The following is a 27,741-nucleotide window of genomic DNA, read 5'->3' on the forward strand; positions in this document are numbered from 1 at the left end:
CTTCTCTGTCATTATATTTGGTCAAAAGAGTAATTGTGTCTGTTGTGATTTTATTGTCCCCCTTGTGAGCCAGATACAGTGGATGGAGAGATGGGTTGTACAATGTTGTGGTTATCAATCCTTGTGTTATGGTGAGGAGACGAGGTCAAGGTGCAACAGCTGACTAAAATCACAATTATTTATTACTTTTGATTAATTTTACAGCCCTATATCATCCACAGACCATTAAAATAAACCATAGTGTGACAATTATCTGTGAGTCTGAGGGACAGCCAAAAGAAACTGGAATGATTAAAAGACAAAAACGCCACAAATTAAGTGAGTAGCGGCATATGCTGGACATGTGACGTCCTTTGTCTCATTTCATTTTCTCTATCTAAGAAGGATAGATGGATGGACTCTTCTTTCTCTCTCATCCCTGTTCCTCTCCCTTGTTCATTCCTCCCACCCCGCCCCTCTTCTCTACAATGTGCTTATCATCGTTTCCCACAACCACTCTGGGGGGCGTGGAGGGTTAAGGACATCGGCATACAGTACAGGCCATCTGTGGCATTCATGGACGCATAAATCATATAACTGACCTACATAATACATCATATACTGTAGTGTACACAATCAAATCCGGTGTGAATTGATTGAGAGAGTAAAAATAGACAGCTGCTTATTCTTTTAAACATATACAGCATATCCCCTAGACATGGATGGTACTCTTTGTTCCAGTAGCCTCGTACATGAAGCAAAATGTGTTCACAACATGCAGACAATACAGGACCGTCAGAACGCTGTCCCTTCTTTCACACTCCCGGCCTTTCTGAGACATGCTGCTTTGTGACAGCAGAACAGGAAAACAACAGATTGGGAAACACTATGTAAAGATGGAGAGAACGAGAGAGATGGAGGAAGAGAGAAAGAGAGACAAAGGGTGAAAGAAAAAAAAGAGGGAGGAGATCAAAGGATGAGACGGAGGGAGAGAGGGAGGGAGGGACTCGAGGGAGACAGACATTCAAATGGATGGAGACAGAATAATAAAAACAGAGAGGAGAGTGCATTGTCTGAACATAATCATGGACGAATTTACTGAAGCCTTTTTGCCTCGACAGACAGAGACAGATAGAGAGAACACAGAATGCCTGGAAACTGAGAGTGACCATGAGAGGCGGTCGTTATAAAACACAAGTGGTTCTCCTTCCACCCTCTTCTGACAGAAGAGACTTCACAACTATGACCGTCACTAACAACCATCTAATGACAACGAGAGACAGAGAGCAACACATGGAGATAAAGAGAGAGAGAGAGGGAGAGATACAGGTAGAGAGGGAGAAAGTCACAGGAGAGGCAAGTACTTGTAAAGTGAGATGGAAAGTCGTCGGGAGACGAGGGCAGCAGAACGGAGAGAAAGAGACAGGGGAAGTGAGCACGTGTGTTGTGTTGCTATCAGTAAAGAATTATAGTTCAACGGTGCTGCAGAGCAAAAACAGAACTCTGTGACACTGACATGTACTGTACTGTACACGCAGACTCACAAGCACACACGCCAAGCAGCCATCTGCAGCACGGAGCGACTGAATCAGATACTGTACACATGGCCACTGACATACATACACACTGGTTGCATATGCATTTACATAATGCGTAGACAGTATGCATGCAGCACATGTGTTTCACAACCGTTCTACATTCAGTTCACAGTGTTCCACACGTACACACCCACACACACACACACACACACACAGAATGTCAAGTACGAAACCCAAGAGGGGCGTTCCTACACTTTGCTACTCTCTTTCTACATTCTCTCTTCCATTACTTTTTGCCATTGCAATCAAATGTGTTATAAATGGTTTAGTTTAGCTGGAGACTTCCATTTTTGTCTGTGGTTACAACGTGTTCACCCTGTAGTAGTATGGACGCATTAGTACCATTGGTGTTGTTTTTGTCGGGTGCAAGAAGCAGTAGATTACTTGTATGCTACAGGCACTGTGAGCTACATAGTCCATGCATACATACATACAGTGTCTGGCAATCAATTTACACACGGTTTAAATAATAATAATTCAGGTGCGAACAAATCTGGCATACACTGTGTCACAATGCGACGCCCCACTTACACCTACCATCTGGTGTGATGAAAGGGTTCGTGCTGGAGCTAAAGCCGAGCTTGGCTCCATCACCGCGGGTAAAGTCCCCTCCCGCGGTTGACCTGGCACCAGCGTCGAGGCCAAAGTCTACCCCTGTAACCATGCCTCCCGACCGCCCAGGGTCTTCTTGTCCTACGTTATATTCGCCGTCAGCTGCCATTGCCTTGCCAGCGATTAGGTCAAAGTCGGAGGCTGCGCCTCCAGGGAACCCCTTTGGGCTGAGGGGCACAGGCAGCACAACGCCCCCGGTCTCCTTAGCTGTCCTGACGCCCTCCGCCATGCCTTCCAGCGGTGAGAGTGGGACGTCAGCACCGCCCTGCTTCAGCGGGGGGAAGGGCAAGCGGTGGAGGTGGCCGGGTCCCAGGAGGTCGTGTCGTAGGTCCACCTGCGTGGCGCCCGCCGCCGTCAGCGTGGGGGACGGGGAGCGTGGCTGGCCGTCCGCCACAGTCAGCGAGCGCCTCATGACGGAGTGGGGCGAGCGGCGTGGAGCTCCTCCCGCCGCGGGGGACAGGAGCTCGTCCTCCTCGACTCCTCCTCCTCCTGGGTATTTGTCCGGCAGCTCCAGGCTGTCGGGCACGGACAGGTGGGAGCAGTCCGACATGGCACGCCGCATGGCCTTCCTCTGTTGCTCCGCACGCCCCATGTAACACGGCTTCAACTCCTGCTGCAGCTCCTCCTCCTCCTCACTCTCGTCTGCCGAAGACCCTTCGGCCAGCTGCCGGCCCCCTAGAGCCTCTCTGTCCTCGAACTCCTCGCCTCTCTCCAGGAAGCTGTCGCCGGCGCCTATGACACAGTAGTTGGGGGCGGGGGCCTGGGGCACGGCGGCCTTGGGGACGGACTGACCGAAAGCCGGCATGCTCCACGCTTCCATAGGGGAGGGTCCGTCTTCTGGAGACGCGCCCATCGGAGAGGATCCGAGGGGCCTCATCATTGGGCCGGAGGGCGCCGGCAGGCCCATGCCCCCGGTGGGAGGAGACCCGGGAACCGAGGGCAGGAGGATGCCGCCGCCGCCGCGACTCCCTGCCCCGAAGCCCAGGGCACTGGGAAGCCTGCCCGGGGAGGCTGGGGAGGGCGAGGGGGAGGACGACAGGGGGCTGTCTGGACCCTCCCCGGCGCTGCCCAGCGAGGCGTTACCCAGAGAGGTGCTGCCGGGGATGCCCCCCGCTGACTTCGCTTTCAGCTCCGTGTCGTCCATGGCTCCGCCACCACCCGGCTGCTCGAAGAAGCCCAGCTTGTCTTCGTCCGTGAGTCCGGACGGAGGCGCCAGGCCCCCCCGGGGCCCGTCCAGGTCCATGCCCGCCCCGTGGTGGTCCTGCCAGTCCCAGCTCCGAGCCGGAACGCCGCTGGGAGTCACCTTACACAGCTCACTGTACTCTGTGAACGGGGAGCCAGCGGGCTGGTCGGAGAGAGAAGACATGCTTTCTCTCCTTTTTCCTTTTATCAAATGTCTTCTTTCCTTAATTTATGCTTATTAAAAATCTGCCTTTGTGTTCTGCCTTTCAGGTGTTCTCTTCAAGCACTCACTTCTGGTTCTCCTTTGTTGTGCTGTCACTCCTTGCGGTGGTTCAGTCACACAGGTGTGCTCGTATAGTGTCTGTGTGCCTCCAAGCTCTCTATCAACCAACAAATGCTGAGAGTGAACACGATGTGCAGGCTCCTTCCCCCCCCCCGCCCCTCTCTCTCTCTCTCTCTCTCTCTCTCTGGTTGACTATTGGCCTGATGATCATGTGACCTTGTTGTGGCTGCCGATTGGCTGCTGCTGGCTCACAGCTCACGCCCCCCGAGGTGGAGTGAGTAAGCCCCCTCCTCCCCTCTCGTTTTCACTTTCACTCCACGTTTTTCAGCCCTGGCCCCCTTTCTTTCCCTTTCCCAGTACTGTTGCTAACGGGAGCGCAGCCACAGGCATTCAGGGCACGCGTGAACACACACAGGTCTGCGCACACACACATGCACACGCACGCACACAGATGCACAATTCATTTGTGTCGAGGCATTTTTCAGGCATACACAGACAAATACACTTCCACATGTACGCACACACACACACACACACACACACACACACACACACACACCTTCTAATAGCAAAGTGATCTGTCTCACTTCAGTCACACTGTCTCTCGCACTTCACTTCCCACACTGTCTTTTGCTCTTTTCTAGTCTGTCTGTCTGTCTGTTGGCGGCCCAAGCTGAGTGGGTAGAGATGACTACTGGTAATCAGAAGGTCATCAACTGGACGTCTATCTGATCACTGGACTGGTTCTGATGCAGAGGTCTGTCTGTCTGTCTGGTGGTCTCCCTCTGATCCTGAAGCCAGAGTTCAGAGTAGACTGTTTCTCACTTAAAACAATTGGCTTTGGTTCAACACATTGGTGCTGGTACTGGTTTGACTTTTAGACTGGTTCAGGGCAGAATTTATTTCCGTATGGGGTCTGGTTGACAGAGGCTGCAGGACTCGCTTTCTTTCGACACAAGAAACTGTGAAAAGGGGGCTCGGACGGCTGGCGTACAGTGTGTAGCGGGTTCCCCCAACCCCATCTCCCTCTCCATTAACTGTCCATTAGACTATCTATCAATAAAGGCAAAAAGCCCCAAAAGTATCTTCAAAAACAAAAAGACTGAGGGGATTACTGAGGGGAAACCTTTATGTTAATTTGTTAAAAGTTAATACCCTTTGTGGTAAAGCTTGAAGGTTGAAACCACCATGGGGCATCCGGCTTTGTGAGCGTCTACAATTGGCCCGTGTGCCGTGCGGGGGACGGAAGCCGGAAAGGGGAGGCTGAAAATTGTCAGTGCACAACTGCACGTAATCCTATGGGCTGAGGCGACTGCACGTAATCCTACGGCACCTGTCGGCAGGGACTGTTGGGCAGGAGCAGTATAGGAGAAAGGCTCTGTACAGTATGTCCTCCCGGTGGGGGACTCCTCACGTAAATCAGTAGGATACAAGTTTAGTTTACCCTTTAGTTAGTATATGTTTGAAGGTGGAAAACAACAAAGAGAGAGGGATATGGAATAGAAAGAGAGAGTGAAAGAGCCACAGCCGGAAATATTGTAGCGAATAATTGTGTTTAAATGTATGAGAATGTATAGTTTAGTGTGAAAGGGACAACATTTTGTGAATTAATTTTGTATGTATGTCTACTGTACATAATTGCTAAAGTTACATACAGTATGTTATGTGGCAGTTTAAAGGCCGCCGCGAGGAGCTTTACGGTTTTCAATCTCTGAGCAACACAGTATAGAATAAGAGAGGGAGATTGAACGACAAAACGAGAGAGAGAGAGAGAGAGAGAGAGAGAGAGAGAGAGAGAGAGAGAGAGAGAGAGAAAGAGAGAGAGAGAGAGAGAGAAACAAGGCCTCCAGTGAAGTGCTGCTGTAGCTTGTCAGGAAACATTTCATCAAACAAGGAGGAGAAGCAAGGCTGAACAATAACATACAATCACACTATAAGAAATCAGCTCCATGTAGACTCGGCTCAGTGTAGCTCAATGCAGATTCCTTCAGTGAGCACAAGAAATCAGCTCAATGTGACAAGACTCACACTAACACTAAGCTAACTGTAGAGGAGATATCCTCCACACTCGCACACATTGTTCAGGACATGACACACACACACACACACACACACATATATAATATGTATATACGTATACAGTATAATGGGGTCTTAAAAATACAGATAACAGCCAGGGCTGGCCACTGCTGGCATAAGCAGTATAAGCCGTCGCTTATAGGGCCACAACCACTAGGAGGCCACATGGCAAAATAAATAAATATGATTTTTCATTATTTACAAATTGTATTTATGTTATGTAGGCCTATCACCCATTCCAAAAAAATGCCGTTATAATTTCAATATGGAATAAAATGAAAATATTTGATCATGCTTTTATAATATGCCACATGTACATTGAATGCAGTCCACCTGTTGGCCCCTCCCCTCCCCTCCCCTCCCTCCTCCAGTAACGTACGTCCCTCTATCGCAATCTCCTCTTACTGTACATTAGGCCTGTAGTAAGTTACTGTACATTGGGCCTGTAGTAAGTTAATTGCTTGTTGGCGAACCTGAGTGAGTATAGGACTATAAGCATATTCTTTAACCGATTTAGGCCTGATTTTAAAAGTGTATTTTTTTCTGAAAAACCTCATGTTTCTATATCAGTGGTTCTCAATATTTCATGTCAAGGACCCCACAAATTATATGTAATTGGCCACCGCCCCCCATCTGAAAATATGTTGTTCCAGGGACCCGCCACAGAAGCAAAGAATTGAGTTAAAAATGTTGACTCTAACAATGGCTGGCCGCAGCTGATGCAGTCTGTCTGCAAAGTGCTTGTGCTTTTCTTCTCATGTGTGTTTGTTTGTGTGTGTGTGTGTGTGTGTGTGTGTGTGCATGAACAACTTCTAAAGTATCTACTGTCGTCTGTCTGTCTGTACGTATGGTGTGTACAGTATATTATCTATATCTCCTGTTTGTCTGTGTTGGTGAGAGTTGGAGCAGTGGTGGACAAAGTACACAACCCCATTAGTTAACTCCTTCATTTAAGTCATGTTTTTTTAAATTATTATTACAAGTTCATCTAAACAAAGCCACAATATTGTTGTATTAACTGGATATAACGACTCAGTCTACAGCAGAATAGGACACACACCAAGATCAACAAGTATTACCGTCAGGTGCTCATAGTCTATGAGTAAGCAGTAAACTAATATCTTTGCTGAATCATGTAACCTCATTTCTTCTGCACCTACATTCTGCTTGCTGGAAATGAATGACTTCCCGTCTGTGGGAATGTTGAAGTTCTATTATGGTCTCAGTACATCATCTCAGGTTAGTGCTCGTCACCTTACCAACCATGTATACAATCATGATATCCACACGATAACAGACCATAACCTTGTCAACACATGCAACATGTGTGTGTGTGTGTGTGTGTGTGTGTGTGTGTGTGTGTGTGTGTGTGTGTGTGTGTGTGTGTGCGCGCGTGCGTCTACAGTCAGTGGTTACAGATACTCTTGTGGCTGCTGGTTTGGACTCAAGGGTGAATGGGGACAGTCACTTTGAATTATTACCACGAAAACACGCACGCACACGCACACGCACACGCACACACACACACACACACACACACACACACACACACACACACACACACACACACACACACACACACACACACACACACACACACACACACACACACACACACACACACACACACACACACACACACCTCCCAACTTCTGCTACTAGGCTGTCCATGAGAACCCCAATTTTGGTCTTGAGATAGACTTTTAACAGTTTACTGATTACTTTTAAGGTACCGGCTCACAGTCTGACTCTTAGCTACACGTCAGATACGTTAATCCCATATGAGTCGGTGCAGCGCATTCAACTTTTTATTTTCTATTTTGAACCAATTTATTTCACCGTCAATACCAATTTGAAGATTCTGAGACTTCTAACTAAACGTCATGATGAGCTTAGTGTGCTGCTTCGATGCTGCCCGAGACTAGTAATGACTACAGACAGTAAACGTTGCTCCTCTGTCCTCTCAATGGTGGACTTTCTGCGTGGAGCCTTTCTGTGTGAACGCAAACCCAAAATACATTCCTGCTAGTGCCCTTGACCAAGGTACTGTAACTGATGGCATTACAATTGGAGTGTCTCCCGAGAGCTGCTGAGACTAGAGCAGTGGTTCTTAAAGTGGGTGCCGTGACGCAAGTCCAGGGGTGCCGCAGGATACTTTGATAATATTTGGAATTAATCAATATCACCAACCAAGTCTACCAACTTAGACTATACATATTACTTGCACTGTACTTCCAATCTAGAGTGTCTTCCGCCCTGAGACTGCAGGTCGGCGTTCGATCCCCGGCCGGGTCATACAAAAGACTGGGACCCAGTGCCTCCCTGCTTGACACTCAGCATCAAGGGTTGGATTGGGGGTAAGTCCCTGCGACATACTAGCGTCATGTCCAGGGGGTGTACTTGTACATCAAGATGCCTGCACACTACAGAAACAGGAGATAGGCTCCTGCCCTATGGGCCTCATGGCTCAGCAACTTACTTACTTCCAATCTATACGTACACCAAATCTCAGCTATTTTTTAACTAGAGTCTCATGTCCCTTTCATAACAACCAGACCTCCTGAACCGGTCAAACTATTTAAAAATGGAAGAAGTCCTTATTTAACTTCAGTGAAAGTTGTCTTCAAATCTGTGTTAATGTATTTGAGCTGAATATCAATCCAGCTGCACTAAAGGCATTTATCAGGCACAGTACGGCAGCTGGATTTAACTTGAGCGACAGGATGATTACAGCTAGTAAGATGTCACTGCCTCCGACTGTAAATGCCAAGTATCTGTCACCATTATCACCATCGACTGCTCTCTAAACGATAATTTCTGTTGAGAGCACAATAGTATAGTGAGTGAGTAGTATAGTGGGTAATGTGAATGGTTTCCTACTGTGAAGGAAAACCCAGCATTTGAGAAAAATAAATGAATAAAAACAATATCAAAACTATATGCTAAAAAGTAACGAGTAATGACAACCTTTATAGAAATGTTAGAAGTAGAATCAAATCAAATCAAATCAAATCAAAAAAAAAATGATAGCACATTTACAACATCCCAAAGCTGACCAAAGTGCTGATTGCTGAACAAGGTAAAAAAAACAAAACAATTCAAAGCATCGATGCAAAAATATGCATTAACACAGAACAAACTAGAAAAAGTGCCCTTCTGGGGAATCTGGGCACAGGTCTCCACCAGGAGGATAGGAGTGTGTGTGATGTTTGGCAAAATGTTTCTAAAAGTAATTTCTTAATTTGATAAATGCACTAGTACCCTTTATATTGTGTATGCAAATAAACTAAACTAGACTAACACTAGCATTATTCAACTATATATATGAGGGCGGGCAGTGTGGTATTTAGTAAGGTAAACAAGCAAATGGAGGGGTGGATATATAATTGACAGACAGGTAAATAAGTTATGACAAGCAGACAGACTGACGTCATACTGGTGTCTTGTCAACTTTACTTCGATCATATTTGTCATACAATGACCTGCCTGACTTCCCCAGCAGTCCACTGGCTTCCCCATTGAAGCAATAGTCCCACTAGGACCGAGACAGACAGACAGACACACACACACACACACACACACACACATAGACACACACACACACACACACACACACACACACAACGCCAAAACGATGACCTCACCCTGCCTGACTAGCTCACTGTCAAACAACACAAGCAGGCATTCACACACAACACGCGCACGCACACACACACATAAGCTTTCAGGGTTATATAATCCCACAGTGTGACAGAGGCACCGTGGCCAATAGACCATAATGCCGGACACACACAGACCAGACAAAAGTTACTACAGATAAGAATTTTATCATAGACTTCATAAATCTGCTGAAAAGGTTCACAGGGATCTCCTGCTGTTTCAATCATTCCACACAGACACTCTCAAATATTCGATTTCACTGTCTCTCTCTTTCTCATGTGCATCAGTTGAGATTAATTCTACTGGGAGTACACCATGTACCGTGCCATGGGAACCAATGTTCCATTCCCCAGTAGATTATCCAAGAGTTGGACTGACTGTATGTTAACCTTTTTTATCTTTGATCTTTTTATGCCTTGATTGATAGATGAACAGTAGACTCTCAGGAAATGGGGAGAGAGATGGGGGTGGGGGGGGGACACAGCAAAGGTCATCTGGTCGTCAGGTCGGTGCCCAGACGGCTACGCCAGCCGCTCAGGCCGACTGTATGTTAAATTGTCTGAATCCCTATATTTTTTGTTGACTGGGATCCCCCATGGGGTGTAAACTTGGTTGCCTCCCTTTTCCCCTTTACACCAAATGTATTATCCAAAATAAGTCTACAGGCTCACAAATGTGGCAACGTGTTGTGAGCTTGTAGATCTGATTTTCGGCAGTATAGGGACACTCGCATAAACTGGATTGTTTTACTGTAGTTTGAAATGTGAGATACTGTATTATGTTCATTGTGTTGACTGTATTATCAGAGAGACAGCACAGCTACAGTACTGAAGTGAGAAATAGTGCTGGGACAATAACACGATAACGTGGTTCTGTGATGCATAACACAGTGTTGAGCTCATCATAAACGTATCTTAACCTTTTTGCTGGTGAAAGTCAAAGTGAAAGTCACACACACGTTACCACAGTGAAACATTTGACCCATCACTTGGAGCAGTGAGCCGCATCCGTGCCGCGCAGGGAGGCATTTGGGTTGGGACTTGGGACCCAAATGCCTTTTACAGTCTGACCCGGCTGGGGATCGAACCTCGACCTTCCAGTTTCAGGGTCTAACCACTGTCTGGTAATTAAATGAGTGCATTAGCCTGGCATGCTCAGACTCATCATTTGGCTCTGGCAGATTGGGTTGGTTTCCAGGCTAGGGGGGCATACGGTGTGGATGACGTGCAAGCTTAGCCACAAACTGTTTAGTTATATTCACTGACTGTCTTCCATCTGTGTTTAAGGGCTTTTGGGAAGACACAACCTTTCAGTCACTTCAACATATTTCTAGGATCAGAAAAAAAAGAGAGAGAGAGAGAGAGAGAGAGAGAGAGAGAGAGAGAGAGAGAGAGAGAGAGAGTAGAGAGAGAGGGTATAGAGAGAGAGAGAGGGTAGAGAGAGGGTGAGAGATACGGCACAAGAGATAACTATTTAACACAGAAGATTATATCGGAGCTCGGACCAGAACTTGATCAGTAAGGGAAAGAGAGAGGGAGAGGGGAAGGGTGGGAGAAAGAGAGAGAAAACGTTTCACCTATTCAATAATCCAGGCAAAGCTGGAAACAAACACTTTCGATCCATAGCACGCACGCCAAATGTATTCGAAAGAATGTCGTGTTATTAGCACAAATTGCTTAACTCAAACAAAGTAAACAGACTACTCTTCACCGCATGGAAAAGCCTGGTGACGAGAGGTTGTCGTTGTGGTAATCTCTCAAGACAGCTCCACAGCTGTATCTGTCAGCAAGTCCCTTTAGAACGTGTACAGCTGGATCAAAGGATCAAATGAGCTCCAGTCCAAAACTTAAACTCTGCATACAGAGCACAGAATAACCCAAAGTCACTTTGCACACTGTATCGTTTGAGTGCGCACTTGCTTAATACAAGGCACGGTGCAGAAAACAAGCAGAATGACATGTACATTCTTGTAGTTTTCATCCCTGTCGCGGTTCGAATACGGACCTTTTTTATTTGTATATAAAAACATTATATAAAAATAAAATAAAAAGTAAAAGAAACCCTTTTTTATTGCACTTATGCCTGAATGCTTATGCTGCAAAATAAATCTGCCCAAGAGTGAAGAATGGTATTACAATTAATTGTACTAGAATTGGGGCACTGGCCACTTGGAACGTTGAAAGTGGTTAATGCGTGGCCCAGTCTGTGTCCCTTTTATGCCCATATATGGAGTTCTTACATACATGTAAACATACATACGTATTTAATTTCAATGTTTTACAGAGACGCTGAGATTTTAAGGTTCGTAGCGGTCGACAGTACTGGTTATGGTTCACTAGTAGGCCACTTGACTAGTGAACCATAACTCGGTTCTCGAGTTATGTGGATTACAGATATACGTACGGTACGTACACACATAGAGAGACTTCATTTATAGATAAGATAGATAGATATCCATTTTATGAAGGCGTTTTACTTAATTATAAAAACTGAATAAAACGCGCACGCACACACACACACACACACACACACACACACACACACACACACACAAGAAGAGACAAGAAGTGGATTGCAGATGTGAAAGAATAAGGATATCTCAAGGGAATAGATAATGGCTAGACAGACAGTCTTCTAGTTTCTATTTATAGCCCCATCCTACTCTTAAGAATCTTCCTCCTCTTCATAAAAACCTAAAATCCTGGACTCGCATAGCCCACCCCAACCCAGCCCCCGCCACCCCCTCCCACACACACACACACACACACACACACACACACACACACACACACACAAAAAGCATTTCTTGGCAACCCCATTCCTCCGAAGCAACTGCTTCTCTGTCACTATGGCAACTGGATCCTCATCAGCGTGGCTGCTACAGTACGTGGGTAAGGGGTGGGGGAGGGTCTCTCGTCTGAGCAAAACAATGAAGTGAAAACAAAGGAGAATAGATGGCTTGCTGGAGGGCATAGCTGAAGGAGGTGAAATTGTGTGTGTGTGTGTGTGTGTGTCTGGATCCGTTTCTGTCAGTGCAGTGCAGTGTATGCGCATCGTGTGTGTGGCGCGTGTGTGTGCGTGCGTGTGTGTGTGTGTGTCCCACAGGTTCTCAAATAGGCACTATCTTTCACTTAATTACAGCTGTCAGACAAGCTGGTTCAATCAACTGCTTAAAATGAATGATGAGATTATAGAGATCTCTGTGTTCAATTGCCTAAAACCCCAGCTGCACGCTCTTTTGCTCGTGCATGTACTTCACCCGCTTGCGGTCCCAGCTTTGGCCAGTAGGGTGGGTGGATGTGTTGCTTTTCCTGTAATGCGGCCGTTCTTTTGTTAAACGGCCCCTTCATTAAAGCATATTAAGTCCAGCTGTGTGGTGGTCCAACCCCCCAAAAACATGATCACTCTATCTCTCTCTAGTGTCTACATGAACAAGGAGTGTTCAACTGTTGAACACTGCTACACTATTCTTTTTTTTAAGAAGTTACACTCAGAATATATGCAAGCAAGTTGCTTTCCGCAAAGACTTGGGCTGTATTTTGCGTGTCTTAAGTATCAGGTCTTATTACTTAGACTGGAGGCGTGGTCAATGCTCTTTGGCCACTCAGAATAGCCAAATGGCATTGATCACTCCTCCAGGTCTTAAGTTAAGTAATAAGACCTGGTACTTAAGACATGCAAAATACAGCCCCTAGACTGCAATGTTGTAGGTCCCAAGAAGGCATACATACTGTACATGCATGCTGAAACAAGATAAGATTGTCAAACTTCGGCACACGTTCACACATGACACTGACTAAAGTCAAACATGGCGACACATTGCCCTGCACATTTTGTAAATCCGAATGGGGCTTATTATAATTTCTTTGTCCCAACACACATCCTCTGAGCATCTGTTCACTGTGTCCATGGCAACATGAACTGATGCAGAGGGTCACTATGTCTATGTGAACCGACTCCCCATCCGCCCTATACCTCCCCACAGGCAGTTAGTATGGCTGTCCATCTGACACGGAGAAAACAGCAAGCTGACCTTTAACGACATTTTAGCTACATTACAACCACCCAGTCGTGTTACCAGCATGAAATGGTCAATAAATCAATTCAGTTTTCTTGTTTGGTCCATGGAAATTTCTGTGTGTGTGTGTGTGTGATATCTGTCTCGCTACCAGCGGTGCTATCCATGTCATGCATCACACAATAAATAAAAGTACAGAGGCCAGTAGGAGGCAAGTAAAAAACATTCCATAGTCACTGGAATGTCAGAATCCCTTCTGTCTGTCTGTCTGTTTAATAACCGCTGCCGATCTTTCCGCCTTGTGTTACTGTAAGTGCGTCTTCATCACAGGGGGGCTGTTGAAGACAACGGAACTACGTGCGGTTAACAGCAACTCTCCAATTTACTACACCCAAGGTGAGCACCACTTGCTGCTCATGGAAATGGATATAAAAATAAATCAGCCATTGAAGTGGAGTGCCTGGCTGTGTGGTGACGCACGTTTAAAGGTCTTACAGACGGATTGTCGTATGGATGACGCAGGCATCGCCGCTGCTGCTCAGGTGGAGACATCATCCCTGTGTACCGACCACATTGGTAATACACTGGATTTGCCACTTATCGACCATTCTTTTTTTAAACTATCTCGAGTCGTCGCTATACTTTACTTTACTTTACTTAATTAGATAGTATAGTAGAGCGGCAGCCCAAACTTGTGCTGACCTCGTCACATTTGTGATGACGGCTATGGACGTTTCTTTTGTGGATTCAGAATCCTGAAAACTCCCTAGTTTGACACGTCAAATGCTACTTTTTAGCATAATGACATTTTGAACATTTTGCCTATAGGTTGTTAATGGTATAGTCACATAAAACCCACGATCAATGATGACAGACGGTCAGCAGGTGGATTAATGTATGTATGTATATATAGACAATATTTTAGGCCAATAAAAAAAGACTATATATATATAAAAGACTACTATATATTTTCCACTCCACACGCGTCTGCTGGGTGTGGAGTGGAAAATCTGACCTTTCTGAAGTGAGTGGTACTGTACTGTACTGTACTGTACTGTACTGTACTGTACTGTACTGTACTGTACTGTACTGTACTGTACTGTACTGTACTTCCTCCCTGGCCTGTGTGTGGCTGTGTCTGTGTGTTAGGCTGTGCAACAGTGACACTTGGTGGTGAACAAACGCTATAGCGCTATTTTCGTGCTCGGACATAGCCAGGGACACAGCCACACACATAGTTGTCTATAGGAGTGGTTGCACCACTGACAATTTTAATCAGTAATTTAAAACACACACTTTTAGCCTATAGATAGCTTTTATAGGGGTGGTGGTGCCATCAAAAGGCCTCAGCTCAACCCATACTGTATGGCCCTCCTGGGCCACCATCTATCTGCCATTGAAATAATATTATACTGTACACTCCTTAGGCAATGCTGAAATGCAAGGTACAAATAGGCCAGTGAAAAATAAAAGCATGCCTGCTTTTCTAGGGTTTTGTGGCAATCCAGAAATAACCCAATGACTCAGGAATTCATGTACTGTGCGCGTGTGTGTGTGTGTGTGTGTGTGTGTGTGTGTGTGTGTGTGCGTGTGTATGTGAGTGAGAGAGAGTGAGACACATTTTGGGGTTAGTGGTTAGCAGAGTGGGGACTCGGGAGACGGGCACATGGGGTGTTGCGGAGAAAATAATTTGCATACACAGTTTTGGTTTTGTTTTTTTGTTTGTTTTTTGGGGGGGATGCCGATTTGCAGATTAGAGTTAAGTGAACAAAGCAATACGTGAATGGCACACAGGGACACTGTGTGCCTTACACACTTGCAGACAGACGTCTGCAAGCCTGACATGGCCTGGCGTGACCCGTCGATGAGGGCCAGGCTCAGACCATTTCTTTCTTTAGATGAATAGGTCGGGCACAGGTTGGCTTGGAGTCTTGGACCCTGAATTACGTTAATAACTGTTGTCAACATTGTGCAGCGGTGTGCACCAGTGAATGGAACCTCTCTCATTTCACTGGTAGACCGTTAGCCGACAGGCTTCTTTTGTTTAAAGTGGGAAATTTGGTATATAGTATTTTTTATTGGCCTAAAATATTGTCTATATACGTACATTCATGAATCCACTTGCTGACCGGCTGTTAGTATTGGGCAATTTTTTTAATAGGGGTGACCCTACCATTAACATCCTATGGCAGGCAAAAATGTCAAACTTTCCTTTTGCTTTAAGTAGTTTTGTCAAACTAGGGGGTTTTCATGATTCTGAATCCATCCCAGGCATTAGTTTTGCACAAAATACACTCCTTGGGCTAAAAGCAGCCACTACTAGTTTGACATGTCACATGCTACTTAAAGCAAAAGGAAAGTTTGACATTTTTGCCTGCCATAGGATGTTAATGGTAAGGTCACAAGAAACCCCTATAAAAAGGATTGCCCAATACTAACAGCCGGTCAGCAAGTGGATTCATGAATGCATGTATATAGACAATATTTTAGGCCAATAAAAAAGACCATATATACCAAATGTCCTGCCCGTTCACTTCGGCTGCCGGACTATGGCGATGAAAGGAGAGAAGCTCAATGAGTTCACGTTATGTTAGTACAGCGACTCTCGTCTTTGAACCCTGCTGAGTTAGGAGTGAGAATGTGTTGGTGGATGTGATGAAACGCTTGGAACATCTGAAACATTTCATACCAAAGAAAGGTAGACCATAAATCGTTAGTACCATTGCTGCTGGATCAAGTAACTTGGCTTTAGTCCTTTAACTTAAAATGGAGTGCTGGTTCATCGTGCAAACCTCTAACATCAGACTTTCATTTCCAATACTCTTGTCATAGTCTTGTTCTCTGAGGTTTGTGTCTGTGCAGTGTGCACGCATGTTATTATGTGGGTGTGTATGTGGGTGTATGTGGTCTTTGGACTCTGCTATCTCTATAAATAGACATGCAGACCTGCTCATAGGTAACAAGGTGCATGGAAACAAGACATCTAGTCACAACACACTAGTCACTGGCATTTTCATACACTTGTACAGTCTGGCTCAGTGGTATAACCAAATGAACAAATAGTTTCATTTAAGTGGTATAAAAGTATATATATATATATATATATATATATATATATATATATAGTCGCACTTTGATCCAAAACCAAGACAAGAGAGTGAGGTTTGCCCACAGGCTGGATTTAAGTGAGTTTAGAAGGAAAGGCGGATAGGAGGTGAGGATTCGTCTGTGCGAAAACTACAACTGAAAGTCTCTATTTCTCTTCTTCTCCAGGGGCCGGGAGGTCCGGGCGGTGAATATAGAGATTTAGTATTACTATTAACATAGGTTTTTCTTCCTGTTCTTCCTGACTCTAGGGCCGGAGGCCGACTCAATTCCGGCAGGGTCGCTAAAGAGAAACCCTACGGAGGTACATAGTCACTTATTGTTCCAGATTCCTATCCACGGTGGGGCTTGCCAGTCATCACCGTCTATTCCTTTCTTTTCCGAGACTGTGTCGAGCCAGTCGATCGTGAGATAAACAACCAGTGATCGGGATTGGTCCCTAATAACCTGATTGGAGCACCTCTAAGGAGTACCTAGCATATGCATGAGGAAACCAGAGGACACAGAGAAAGCCCAACGCAGACATGGGGAGAACATGCCCTGTTTGCCCACTGGCACAACAAAGAGAAATACCACTGCTGGAGTTCGATGAGCTCCAAGAAAGATCGATGATGAGCTTAAAAAAAAACTCAGAACAAAATATTCTCACTACATTCTATATGCAATTATTTGTTTCATTTGCAATGCATAAACAGCATGCTTCAAAACCTCTCTTTCTGCAAAAGTATTAATGCCTGTAACCCTCTGACTATTCTTCTCTCTCTCTCTCTCTCTCTCTCTCTCTGTGTTCCCTTCCTATCTTGCCAGCAGGGTTTTAATAGCACCCTCTGTGACACCAACCCTCCCTGAGATCCTGAAACAAGCTCTCATTACCCCGGGGGGGGGGGGGGGGGGGGGGGGGGGCGCGAAAAGACAGCTGTTTTTTCTCACTCCTTCTCAGACTCAGACACACACACACACACACACAGACACACACACACACGCACACACACCGAAACACAAACTGAACAAAAAGGCCACACGAACACACCATCCTATATTGAAATTGGCTTACGGGAGGTTGTTCGACTGCCGCCAGTTGTCCAGAACCACCGACCCTAACCGAACCAACCACGCTCATATATGGGCATGCAAATATACAGGGTATGGGCATATACTAATGGAATCAGGGAACTCCGTATACGGGTATAAAGGGGACACGGGTAGACAGACAGATACAGAAATCTCCATATATGGGCACAAAAGGAACACACAGATGGGTACAACGGGTACTCTGACACCCGACACTATGACTCAGACATATTGGTCGGTTCGTCGGTTCGCCCCTACTGGTACTAATAGTCATACTCATGCTCATTAACACATAGACGGACGACACATAGGCTGACACAGACATTGCTGTTCCTTGGAGTGGTTGCACCACTCAAAAATGGCAAATAAGTTTAGGGATAAGGGGTGGCGCAAGATCTAGGGCTAGGTCTATTCTCTATTTCCACATGTCTGTCTGACTGAATGGAGTTAGCAGACAAACCCCATGGTCTAGTGGAGGGACGTGGATCAGAGAGATTCTATTCAACACTGTGAGCTGAGCACAAGACCAAGCTATACATCCATATTACAGTCTCCATATAGTGGGACTTAAATGTAACACACACACACACACACACACACACACACACACACACACACACACACACACACACACACACACACACACACACACACACACACACACACACACACACACACACACACACACACACACACACACACACACACACACACACACACACACACACACACACACACACACACACACACACACACACACACACATATATATTTTTAGCTCCCCGCCTACAAGAGCAGCTCTAGCTGATGTAAACCATATTTCACACTCCACTGAAACCTCTAAACGAGACTGTGCCACACATTCATTCTTCATCACAGGACACTGACTGGAGCTACAGTAAAACAAATAAACAACCCTCACTTGAACTCTGTGTGATGAGGTTTGACGCTGTATAATCCTCACTATGTCACTATGTCACTAGTCTGAACAGTCAGCCAATTCTATTTTATTCCATAATTTGTATGTCATCAGATCCAGTCCTGATCCAATCCAAATCAGGTCTCGGGCCGAGGACAAAATGCAAGTTGAGGAAGCTCTCAGTTCTGAACTCAAAAATACGTACTCGACTTTCCGATAACAACTGGCATTACAGCTTGGTAAAACAGAATACATTCTTCAACATTCCCGTAGTAATGTAAATGCAAAATGATTTCAAGGTCAGAGTTTAGTAATCTCAAGCAAAGAAGACTACAACAACAAAGTGACAGGTGAAAAGATTGCATCAAAAGTGTCAGTCAAAGAACAAGACTTTTGGGTAGCATTTCCTCTTTGTCAACAACAGTTCTCTCACTGATTATACTACTTTTCGGCCTAAAGCCCATGACTCAGCTAATGACCTAATGACTCCTAATGACCTCACCTAGTAATGACCTAATGACTCCTAATGACCTCACCTAATGACCTAATGACTCCTAATGACCTCACCTAATAACCTAATGACTCCTAATGACCTCACCTAATAGTAATTAATAATTACTTATCGGCCTAAAGCCCATGACTCACCTAATTCCAACACACTGTACCTTGTGCCGTTTACATTTCTGACTAATAAAGTATTCAATCAATCAATCAATCAAAGATGGATCATGCTTTTGACATTGTTTTATTATATGTTTCTCAAAACAGGAGCAGTGATCTTCTGTAAATTGACTCCAGTGTTCAATTCACTGCTGCTTGATAGTTTGGTCGTCTTTACAAATTGCTTCAACTCGCTTCATTTACATTTACAAACCGGCAAAAGACTTGAGAAGCAGCGATACATAACTCGTTCTTAAGTGCTGTGTGTTTGTGCTTAGTTACAGTAGATTAATTCAGTCTTCAGATAAGTGTATTCCGTCTGATGAAATATTATCCTGTCTAGGTATATAATCTTTCTGAATAAATGTAATGTAAGCCTGTCTAATGAGGATTGACTCTTTCTGATGAAATGTGTCCCCGGTTTAACTCTGATGAGTTTTGAGTCAGTCTGTCTGATGAGGTACAGTATCTATATGATGACGTTTAACCCTGTCTATTGAGGAATATCTATTCAAACCCGTCTGATAAGGTATGCCTTTGTCTGATGTTCAACTCTATCTGATGAGGTCGTTAACACAGGGTAATGCGGCTGCCTACCGTGTGTGCGTGCAACACATCTAGGGCTTCAGGAACATTTCCACCCAGCTCCTCTGTGAGCCAACACCACCAACCCAGTTCCACTCCTCCTCCTCACCGAATACTGTTCCTCTTGTTCCATTGCAGAAGCCTCGTTCTCCTCATTAAAACACAGGTACATTTTATAGGGCATCCATCCACTTTTAACGAAGCCTCAACCCAGTGTTTATTTATGGTAGCGCAGACCTGTTTTACTAATTATTCACAAGAGACCTGAGGAAGCATCTGTGTGGTCGAACCTTCTATATGCTTTGTCGAGCGGAGTTCCTCACGACTAAATACCAGTCCCTCTCCTTTTGAGAGAATGAGAGAGACTTGACTTCAGTTCTATAAGCTGTAGAACTGTATTCACTCTAATTAACCAACATGGCTTGACATTAACTTTTTGAGGCAGTACATTTCCCATTCACTCCGGAGCAGGGCTCATCAACATGCATGCTTGTGATGGGCATTTTCCTCAAACTAAATGTTTGCCGCAGACATACAAAATGAGTGGTGAATAATATTACAATAAAAATACAATATATTACAATAAAGCACACTGTTCCTAAAGCTGTGGGAGAGTGGTTTGACCATCACACTTATTTTTCAAGCAATGTGAAGTGGTTTTAACTCGTGAAGTGGTTTTAAAAGAAGCATGTCACAACCCTTTGTACAAAGCTGAGAGGGTCCAAACTGGTCCTTACCACTTATCCATAATGTATAAAACTCATGGATAAGTGGTCAGGACAAAAAGGCCTTTTCGGGGAATCAATTGGTTATTCGTCTAAACTGTTCTCACGTCATCCACCGGCCATTATATAATATCTAAAAAACAGACTGCAGTGAGATCTTTCGAGGTGCAGTCATAGGCATGTTCTGTCTTCGCCACTGTTTGGTACCGGTTTTAACAAGGTTTGTATACCTGGCATTAGGGAGACCCAGCTCTCATCATGGTAGGTATGTTACAATCAGGTCATTCATTGGCATGGAAGAAATTTGTTTTAATGGTTCTCAGCAGTGGCGTTTCTGGGTGTACTGACACCCTAGCCCAGTGTTCTCGAGGGGTCCTTGAGGGGGTTCCAGGGGATCCCTGCGTCAAAATCAGTTTAAACACTTTAAACCTATTTTATCAGCAAGCATAATATACAACGATGGACAGCAGGCATCTTGTCTTGATGAGAGTGCCTGTTGTAGGTCCACTGTAGGCCCACGTGATACATGTTAGACCCCAATACACCAGTAGGACAAGCAGATCAGTTGTATCACTGAGCATGTGTATCACACCCTTTCCACAGATTGCTGCATCAGGGACATACAGTAGGAAATAATGGTGATGTCTGCCTCACCATGACGAAAATGTGGTATCCATCTTCAACACTAAGGTGTACGACACCTTGCTCAACAGCTTCTGCTTAATGTTCTTAATGTTTAGAATCTTAAGTTGGTAAAGGACATCACTATTCAGAGAATTCAGAGTGGGGGAAATGTTATGGGATCATAGAGATGATCTTTCAGTGGGTGAGGATACACCCCAATCCTTTACAACCAGGACACACCAGTGCGTGAGGATACACCCCAATCCTTTACAACCAGCTATTTTTTACTATATGCATTGTGGCCCTCTGGAGTGAGTGTGGAATATAGTTGCCCTCTCTCTCTGAGTCTCCATCATCAAAGTTATACACGTTATATTATGTTGCTTAGGGCCACTAAACGCCTAGAACCGGCACTGCACAGCAGTGCACTTGCAGTTGAGGAATAACTGTATACCATGCATCGCGCCAGGACGCACAATTACATTATCTAGCTGTTCTGACTGATTCCAGCATTCATGCAAGATGTCATTTAACATCTGCATGTCAGTCGTGAGGTGAATTCTGTACATCTCAACCAGTGACCGTATCGGCTGCCTGCTTGGAGACCTGGTTGGATGATAAGGGGCGAGAGGGACCTTGACCTGACCTTTAGCACATAAGCCTGATAAGACTGACTGGCAATTGAAACTATAACATCAGAAATAGCTTCTACACATACAGTATCACCCCCCCCCCCCCTCCCCATGAATCACCATACGTTCACAGATTCCCTCACAAAAAGGCAATATCTTTTTTTGTTTTTAACATAATTTTGTACAATGGAACGTCGCCTTGGGATGGACGCCTTTGATTTGGCAATAAATAGTTAACTGATGGTAATTTCACTGATTCAGCCACATTCCTTGAACCCTAAAACCTATATGGTTAGACACCAAAACTACCTTTCTATGTTGAACAGTATTGGATATAAAGCCGTTTTAAGCTCCTAGCAGCCATCTTGGACGCCATCCACAATCACTATAAGCATTAATCCCCTCAGCTGATATACCGAACGACCCCCCTGGCTCACGGACTGTCTCAAAGTGACCTTGAGTCGGTTAAGTGGCCCTGTACGGGTGTGAAACTCTGAGAGTGTACAAATGTACCATTTGTACACTCTCAGAGTTACGAGGGTCCTTGAAATTAAAAAAGGTTGAGAACGACTGTACACTAAATGGAACAGAGCCTTAGGAAGTAGGGAAGGGGAGGGGTAGGGAAGGGGCCCAGGATTCTGTGTGCACATAGAGCCCATTGCTCGTGTTTGGAGAAGGGGAGCCGGGGGTGAAGGGACATGTTTGTCACTGCGCTAGCGATTCTAATGGCTGTCAGCGGGGGGTATTGAACAAGAAGAGTGGGATGGAAGCTTCTTCACTGGCTGGCAGGTGTGCCAGTAGTGTAGAAAGATATAGATCTTCGTTGTACCAGCAAGGGAAATTAACACAGTGGCAACAGATATGTGTGGGGAGGATTGGCATGAGGACGAAATTATGCAAATGAAAGATGCACGCACGCACACATGCACGCACGCACAAACAATAGTTCACTGCAACTTCCACAAAGCAGATATCAACTAACAAAAGAATATTTGAAATTTTGACTCACCTATGGTGGAGAAGCAGTGATGTCATCAGGCATCACCATTTGAGAGAGAGAACATGGGAAAATGAGAGAAGCAAAAAGAAAAAGAACTCCGTTAACTTCTGAGTTTGCGGACATCATACAACCAACACGACGACATGCTTCGGACGAGGCAGAGTTCATGCAAGGCGGTATAGGTGGGTGGGGAGCGTGTCGCCCCAACAAAGACTAAACATCTTATACTCTTCCCTCTGTGGAAAGAAAGGGTCAATGAACAGATTTTTCAAAAATAGCAGACCTACAAGCTCGTAGCGCGCCACTCGGTGGCACGCTATGAGCTTGTAGATATGCTATTTTTGAATAGCTAAAGCATAACATAAATGCTAACACCAAAAGGGGTTCAAACCAACATAACTATATCAATAAACAGCCAGCCAACGAGGAAAAACATGTTAATTCGGCACAGAAAATGCGTCACTCAAAAGGTACGCGGGAAACGATAAGAGATGATAAAGAGATTGTTAACTGATTCATTCACAGTATAGAGGATGAAAACGAGGAGAGACATTTTGGTTCTGGTTTTTTGGTTTGAGGAGACAGTAGACAACATAATAGCCAAGAGGTGTGGCTATATAAGGAAGGAACGAGTCAGCCAGTGGTTGATTAGTAGAAGCACACCCGTCAACAGCAACCTTGTTAATCATGACAACATCCCAGCGATTTGAATCATGGGTAAGAAAGACGACACAGACCAAAAAAAAAACCAAGCCAATCCAAAGCCCCGCACTTGTTGGTGGGAGCTTCTCGTTGTGCCCGTTGGGTTAGTTCACTCACTGCCAGTTGGTACGGGACAAGCCAAACCGGACCCAAGCCACTGTCTTTAGATATGGGATGTCCATGCACGGGAGGAGGGTCTACCCTCTATCTATATTCCTAAAGGGACTAAATACACCACAGCAACCAGTCCTGGGCAGTACATTTGAACACAGTTTCAAATATCTGACCTTCTAGAGGAGTAGCTTTCTGACTCACTAAGGCAATGTGACCCATCTCACAAAGAACGTTCTGCCAAACGCCTCTCATGTATTGGTAACAAATTATTTGAAAAAGTGTTCAACGGTTGTTCTGCCCAGGACTGACCGCAACCAACCTTCGATGACGGGGGCCTCGGTGGGGGCCTCGGATGGGCCTTCCACGGTGTCACCGAAGCTCGGGAAGAAGGGCTTGGCTGCGGGATTCAGACCAGACCCCGCGGTTCCTAACAGGGTCAGTGATGGAGGGGAGGAGGGACTGAGGACTGGAGGAGAGGCCTGCTGAGGGATGCCTCTTGCTCTGGGAGAGGTAGGGCTCTTTATAGAGGCGTTTGAAGACGAGGAGGAGGAGGAACGCATCTTCTTGGACTGCTTCTGAGGCGTTTTGGCCTCTTTGAGGCTTTCCTTGCTGAAATCCTGTGCTGTGGTCTTAGGGGAGCGGAGAGGGGCCGGGCTCGGGGTGTCGAAGGCCAGGCCCAAGGGCCTGAAGTCGAAGGGCTCGCTGTTGCTGCTCAGACTGGAGTCGTTCAGAAGCCAGGAGCGATCCGAGGGGGACAGGGGCGGGGCAGACGCTTTGACCTCACCCGGCGTCTCATTTGGTGACAGGCTCGCCTGGGAGTTGGAGCTGAAAGCAGAGGTGTCCGCCATGTTGCCACCTGGCGTGAAGGACGACGTGAAGGAGTCAGTGTTGTCAAACATCCCGCTGTCCACCATGTCGCTGCCCATCGTGTCATTCACCGCGGAGAAAGATGGAGGAAAGGCCTCGGTGGCGTTGCCCAGGTTGGCATTTTCGCTCTCCGCCGTGAGATCGTGGTAGCTGGCAGCGAAAGGGTCGCCGGGGCGAGGACCCATGGGAAAGGAAGCAAGGTTGGCATTGGTGTTGTTGTTGACGGCGGCCGAGGGCATGGTGAACGGCGCAGCGGTGGCCTTCAGGTCACTCTTCAGCACCAGCGGTCTCATGGAAGGGGCTGTGAGTGTGAGCAGGTCCTCCGTGAGGGAATCCGGGATCGTGTTCCCCTCCGGGAACAGCTCCCGACTCCGGGGGCTCAAGCCCATATCGGGAAAGGGGGTATCCAGGTCCATCATCTCCTCTTGGTCTTGAGAGCTGGTTTGTGCTGGAACTGGAAGAAACGGTTCCGCCGTCATGCCCCACTCTTCTGGAAGCTTCTTCCTGCTCTTCCCTCTCTTTCCTCGGCCTCCGCTTTTCCCAATCTGTTCTTCCCAGCTTCCGTCCCCTTTGTCCCGGCGCGGGCCCACCCTGTGGTGGTGCGCCTCTGGGGAGGGGCTGTTCTCGCTATGGAACGGAGCCTCCGGGTGGCCCCTGGCCTCCACGTGGTCAAAATACCCTTCGTCTTTCGGTCTCCTTTTCTTCTTCTTCTTCGACTGTTTGCGGTCCGATCCCTCGCCCTCCTTTTCGTCGCCGCCGGCGTACGAAGGGCTTTCGCGGTTGGACCACGTGGGGAAGTCGGGCGGGTCGTCGGGGCTGACCGCTACGTGTCCGGTGTGGCGGCTGATCACTGTGGAGACGCTGGGGGTGAAGGGGAGGTCGTTCGGGAGGCAGCCGGCCTCGTCTGGCCAGCAGTCGCCCAAGGCACCTTGTTGTGAGTGGAGAGGGCAGAATGTAAATGGGAAGTATGGACAGAATGTACATTGACACGTTCTCTTTCTACCTTTCTACTTTCTCTCTCTGCCTACAGAAAAACATACAAAATGTGACATCAGGAATGCAACGCTGATCAACTCCAAACAGACCAGACAACTGCTGTAGAAAGCATTTCACGACAATCATCTTTCGCTTAACAAGAGCATTCGTGTAAAACGGTGAGTGGGATGTCAGATATATTTTCAGTTTAGTAATTTCAACTGCTCGCCATGGAAATGTGTACATAAAATGCTGCATATCGTCGCAAAAGTAGTGAAAATAGCCTATCTAGAAGGTGCTCTACAATGACAATTGACAAGTATTAACAAGAGCTTGTGACTTAATTAATAACTACATTGGATCCACTGGAACACAGCTTCTTTTTTTACATTTCCTCACCTGTAAAGTAAAGGGTAAAGTTCCACACTGAAAAGGAGACACGTCATGTTTATTATAGACTGATAAAAGAAGATCCATTCCCCAAGGTACATGTCCTTCTCTTTGAGGCCGAGTAAACCACTTCACAAAAGGAGAGAACGTTGGACCATGTGTTTCTAAAAAACCTTATCCACTAACACTGTCTGGGACTGTAAAAAGTTTATTCATTTACTGAAAACACATTTATTGTCACTACAAAGAGCAAAAAAAATGATATTAAAACAACCAACAAGACGGCACATAATAGAACATGAAACATGATAAGCATGTACATGTAAGAAAGTGACAAATTCTGATCAGAGCTTGTTAAGCAGCTGAATGCTGCGTGGGACAAAGTTTGTGATGCCTCTTTTAGTCCACCTCCTGGGCATGGTATACGTATACCTATATACATATACCGGTATATATAAGTGTGTGGATGTGCATGACTTCCTCGTGAGGTGGATCTGCAGTGGTCTTGTGAACTAAATGCATGGTGTAACTGTAATCACACAGCGCTTTGGTTCCCCCGTTATCTTACTCCCACGCACGCACGCACTCACGCACACGCACGCGCACGCACACACGCACACACACACACACACACACACACACACACACACACACACACACACACACACACACACACACACACACACACACACACACACACACACACACACACACACACACACACACACACACACACACACACACACACACACACACACACACACACACACACACACAGACTATTCTGAGAAGATGATGGTCAGAAGTTAGAGTGGTTATTTAATAATGAAGTATTTAGGACAGCACAGTTTGGTTCTAGAGCCTGTTTCTCAGCGCTTCAAGCTGGTCCGTGTGTCTTCTATTACAGGCCTAATGGTGTATTTTATTATGTAATCTGCCTTGTAAGAATCTTGGGTGTAAGTTCAGTATTCACTCGATCATTGTTTATGTAAACTGTAAAAAGTGTCCTGTAAGTCCATATGGGCTGGTCTTCTTCGGAAGCATGACACTTAAATAAAGAATCAATCAATCATGCGCACACACGCACGCCAGGCTACCCGCCAGCGCGCACACACACACACACACACACACACACACACACACACCTTCCTTTAGTCTAGTAGTTGACTCACTAAATACAAAAATATTCATTGCAAGGATCTATGATTAAATAACTGTGATACTTTGCATTTATAAATACAATGTAATAACTTTATATTATGTAAAAAATAATGTGGGGAAAATCTATCTTTGTCTCCGCCAGGTCGAACAGCCTATGGGTGAAGAGTGGAGCCTATGGGCTCCATTTTCGTCACCGCTAAACCCCTTATCCCTAAACTTATTTTCCTTTTTTACTATTTTGAAAAACATTTTTTAATAGTTCAACTAGCCAATCTACATTGACACGTTGTGAGCTTGTAGACTGGCCATTTTAACTATTCAAAAATGTTTTGGAGTCCTTGAACACTACTACATTTCTAATATACTTTTGTTTTATTTTCTAAAAGGTGTATGGCCTCACGCTGTGTTCCTCAGAATCCTCACTAGCCTTGGATCAATACTATCATAGATATATTTCATCCATTTTGACGTTTTATCGTAGATATAAAAAATATCAAAATTGATCAATCTATGATAGTCTTGATCTAAGGCTCACAAGAGGAAACCAGCCACTCACAGTAGCCACTCTATTAAAAGCTTTCAACTTAGATTACTAATCCGACAGCCAGTGACGATGGTGAAGGAGGTACCTATCTGTACTCAAACCTGTCACTCAAGATAAACACCTGCCTCTGCTGCCCGTGCAAGGTTTTTAGTGCAGCTGGATTTATTCAGCTCAGAAATGGGAAAATTATATTATTAGAGAGCTGTCAGTGCTGCTTATAGTTGGTTTCAGAGAGTTTCTGTAAATGCATTGTGAA

General features: G+C 45.6%; 1 protein-coding gene across 1 annotated transcript in view; it reads right to left on the reverse strand.

Moving 5' to 3' along the window:
- The window catches only part of LOC308336585 (uncharacterized protein), a 114,618-nt gene that overhangs the window by 26,318 nt on the left and 60,559 nt on the right, over positions 1-27,741 (reverse strand). Inside the window, exon 6 of the mRNA XM_080794001.1 lies at positions 23,868-25,343. Within this exon, the coding sequence (XP_080650127.1) occupies positions 23,868-25,343 (1,476 nt within the window). The remainder of the gene's footprint in view (positions 1-23,867; positions 25,344-27,741) is intronic.

The sequence above is a fragment of the Protomyctophum bolini genome (assembly GCF_963924005.1).
Source record: "Protomyctophum bolini genome assembly, chromosome: 21".
NCBI lineage: Eukaryota > Metazoa > Chordata > Actinopteri > Myctophiformes > Myctophidae > Protomyctophum > Protomyctophum bolini.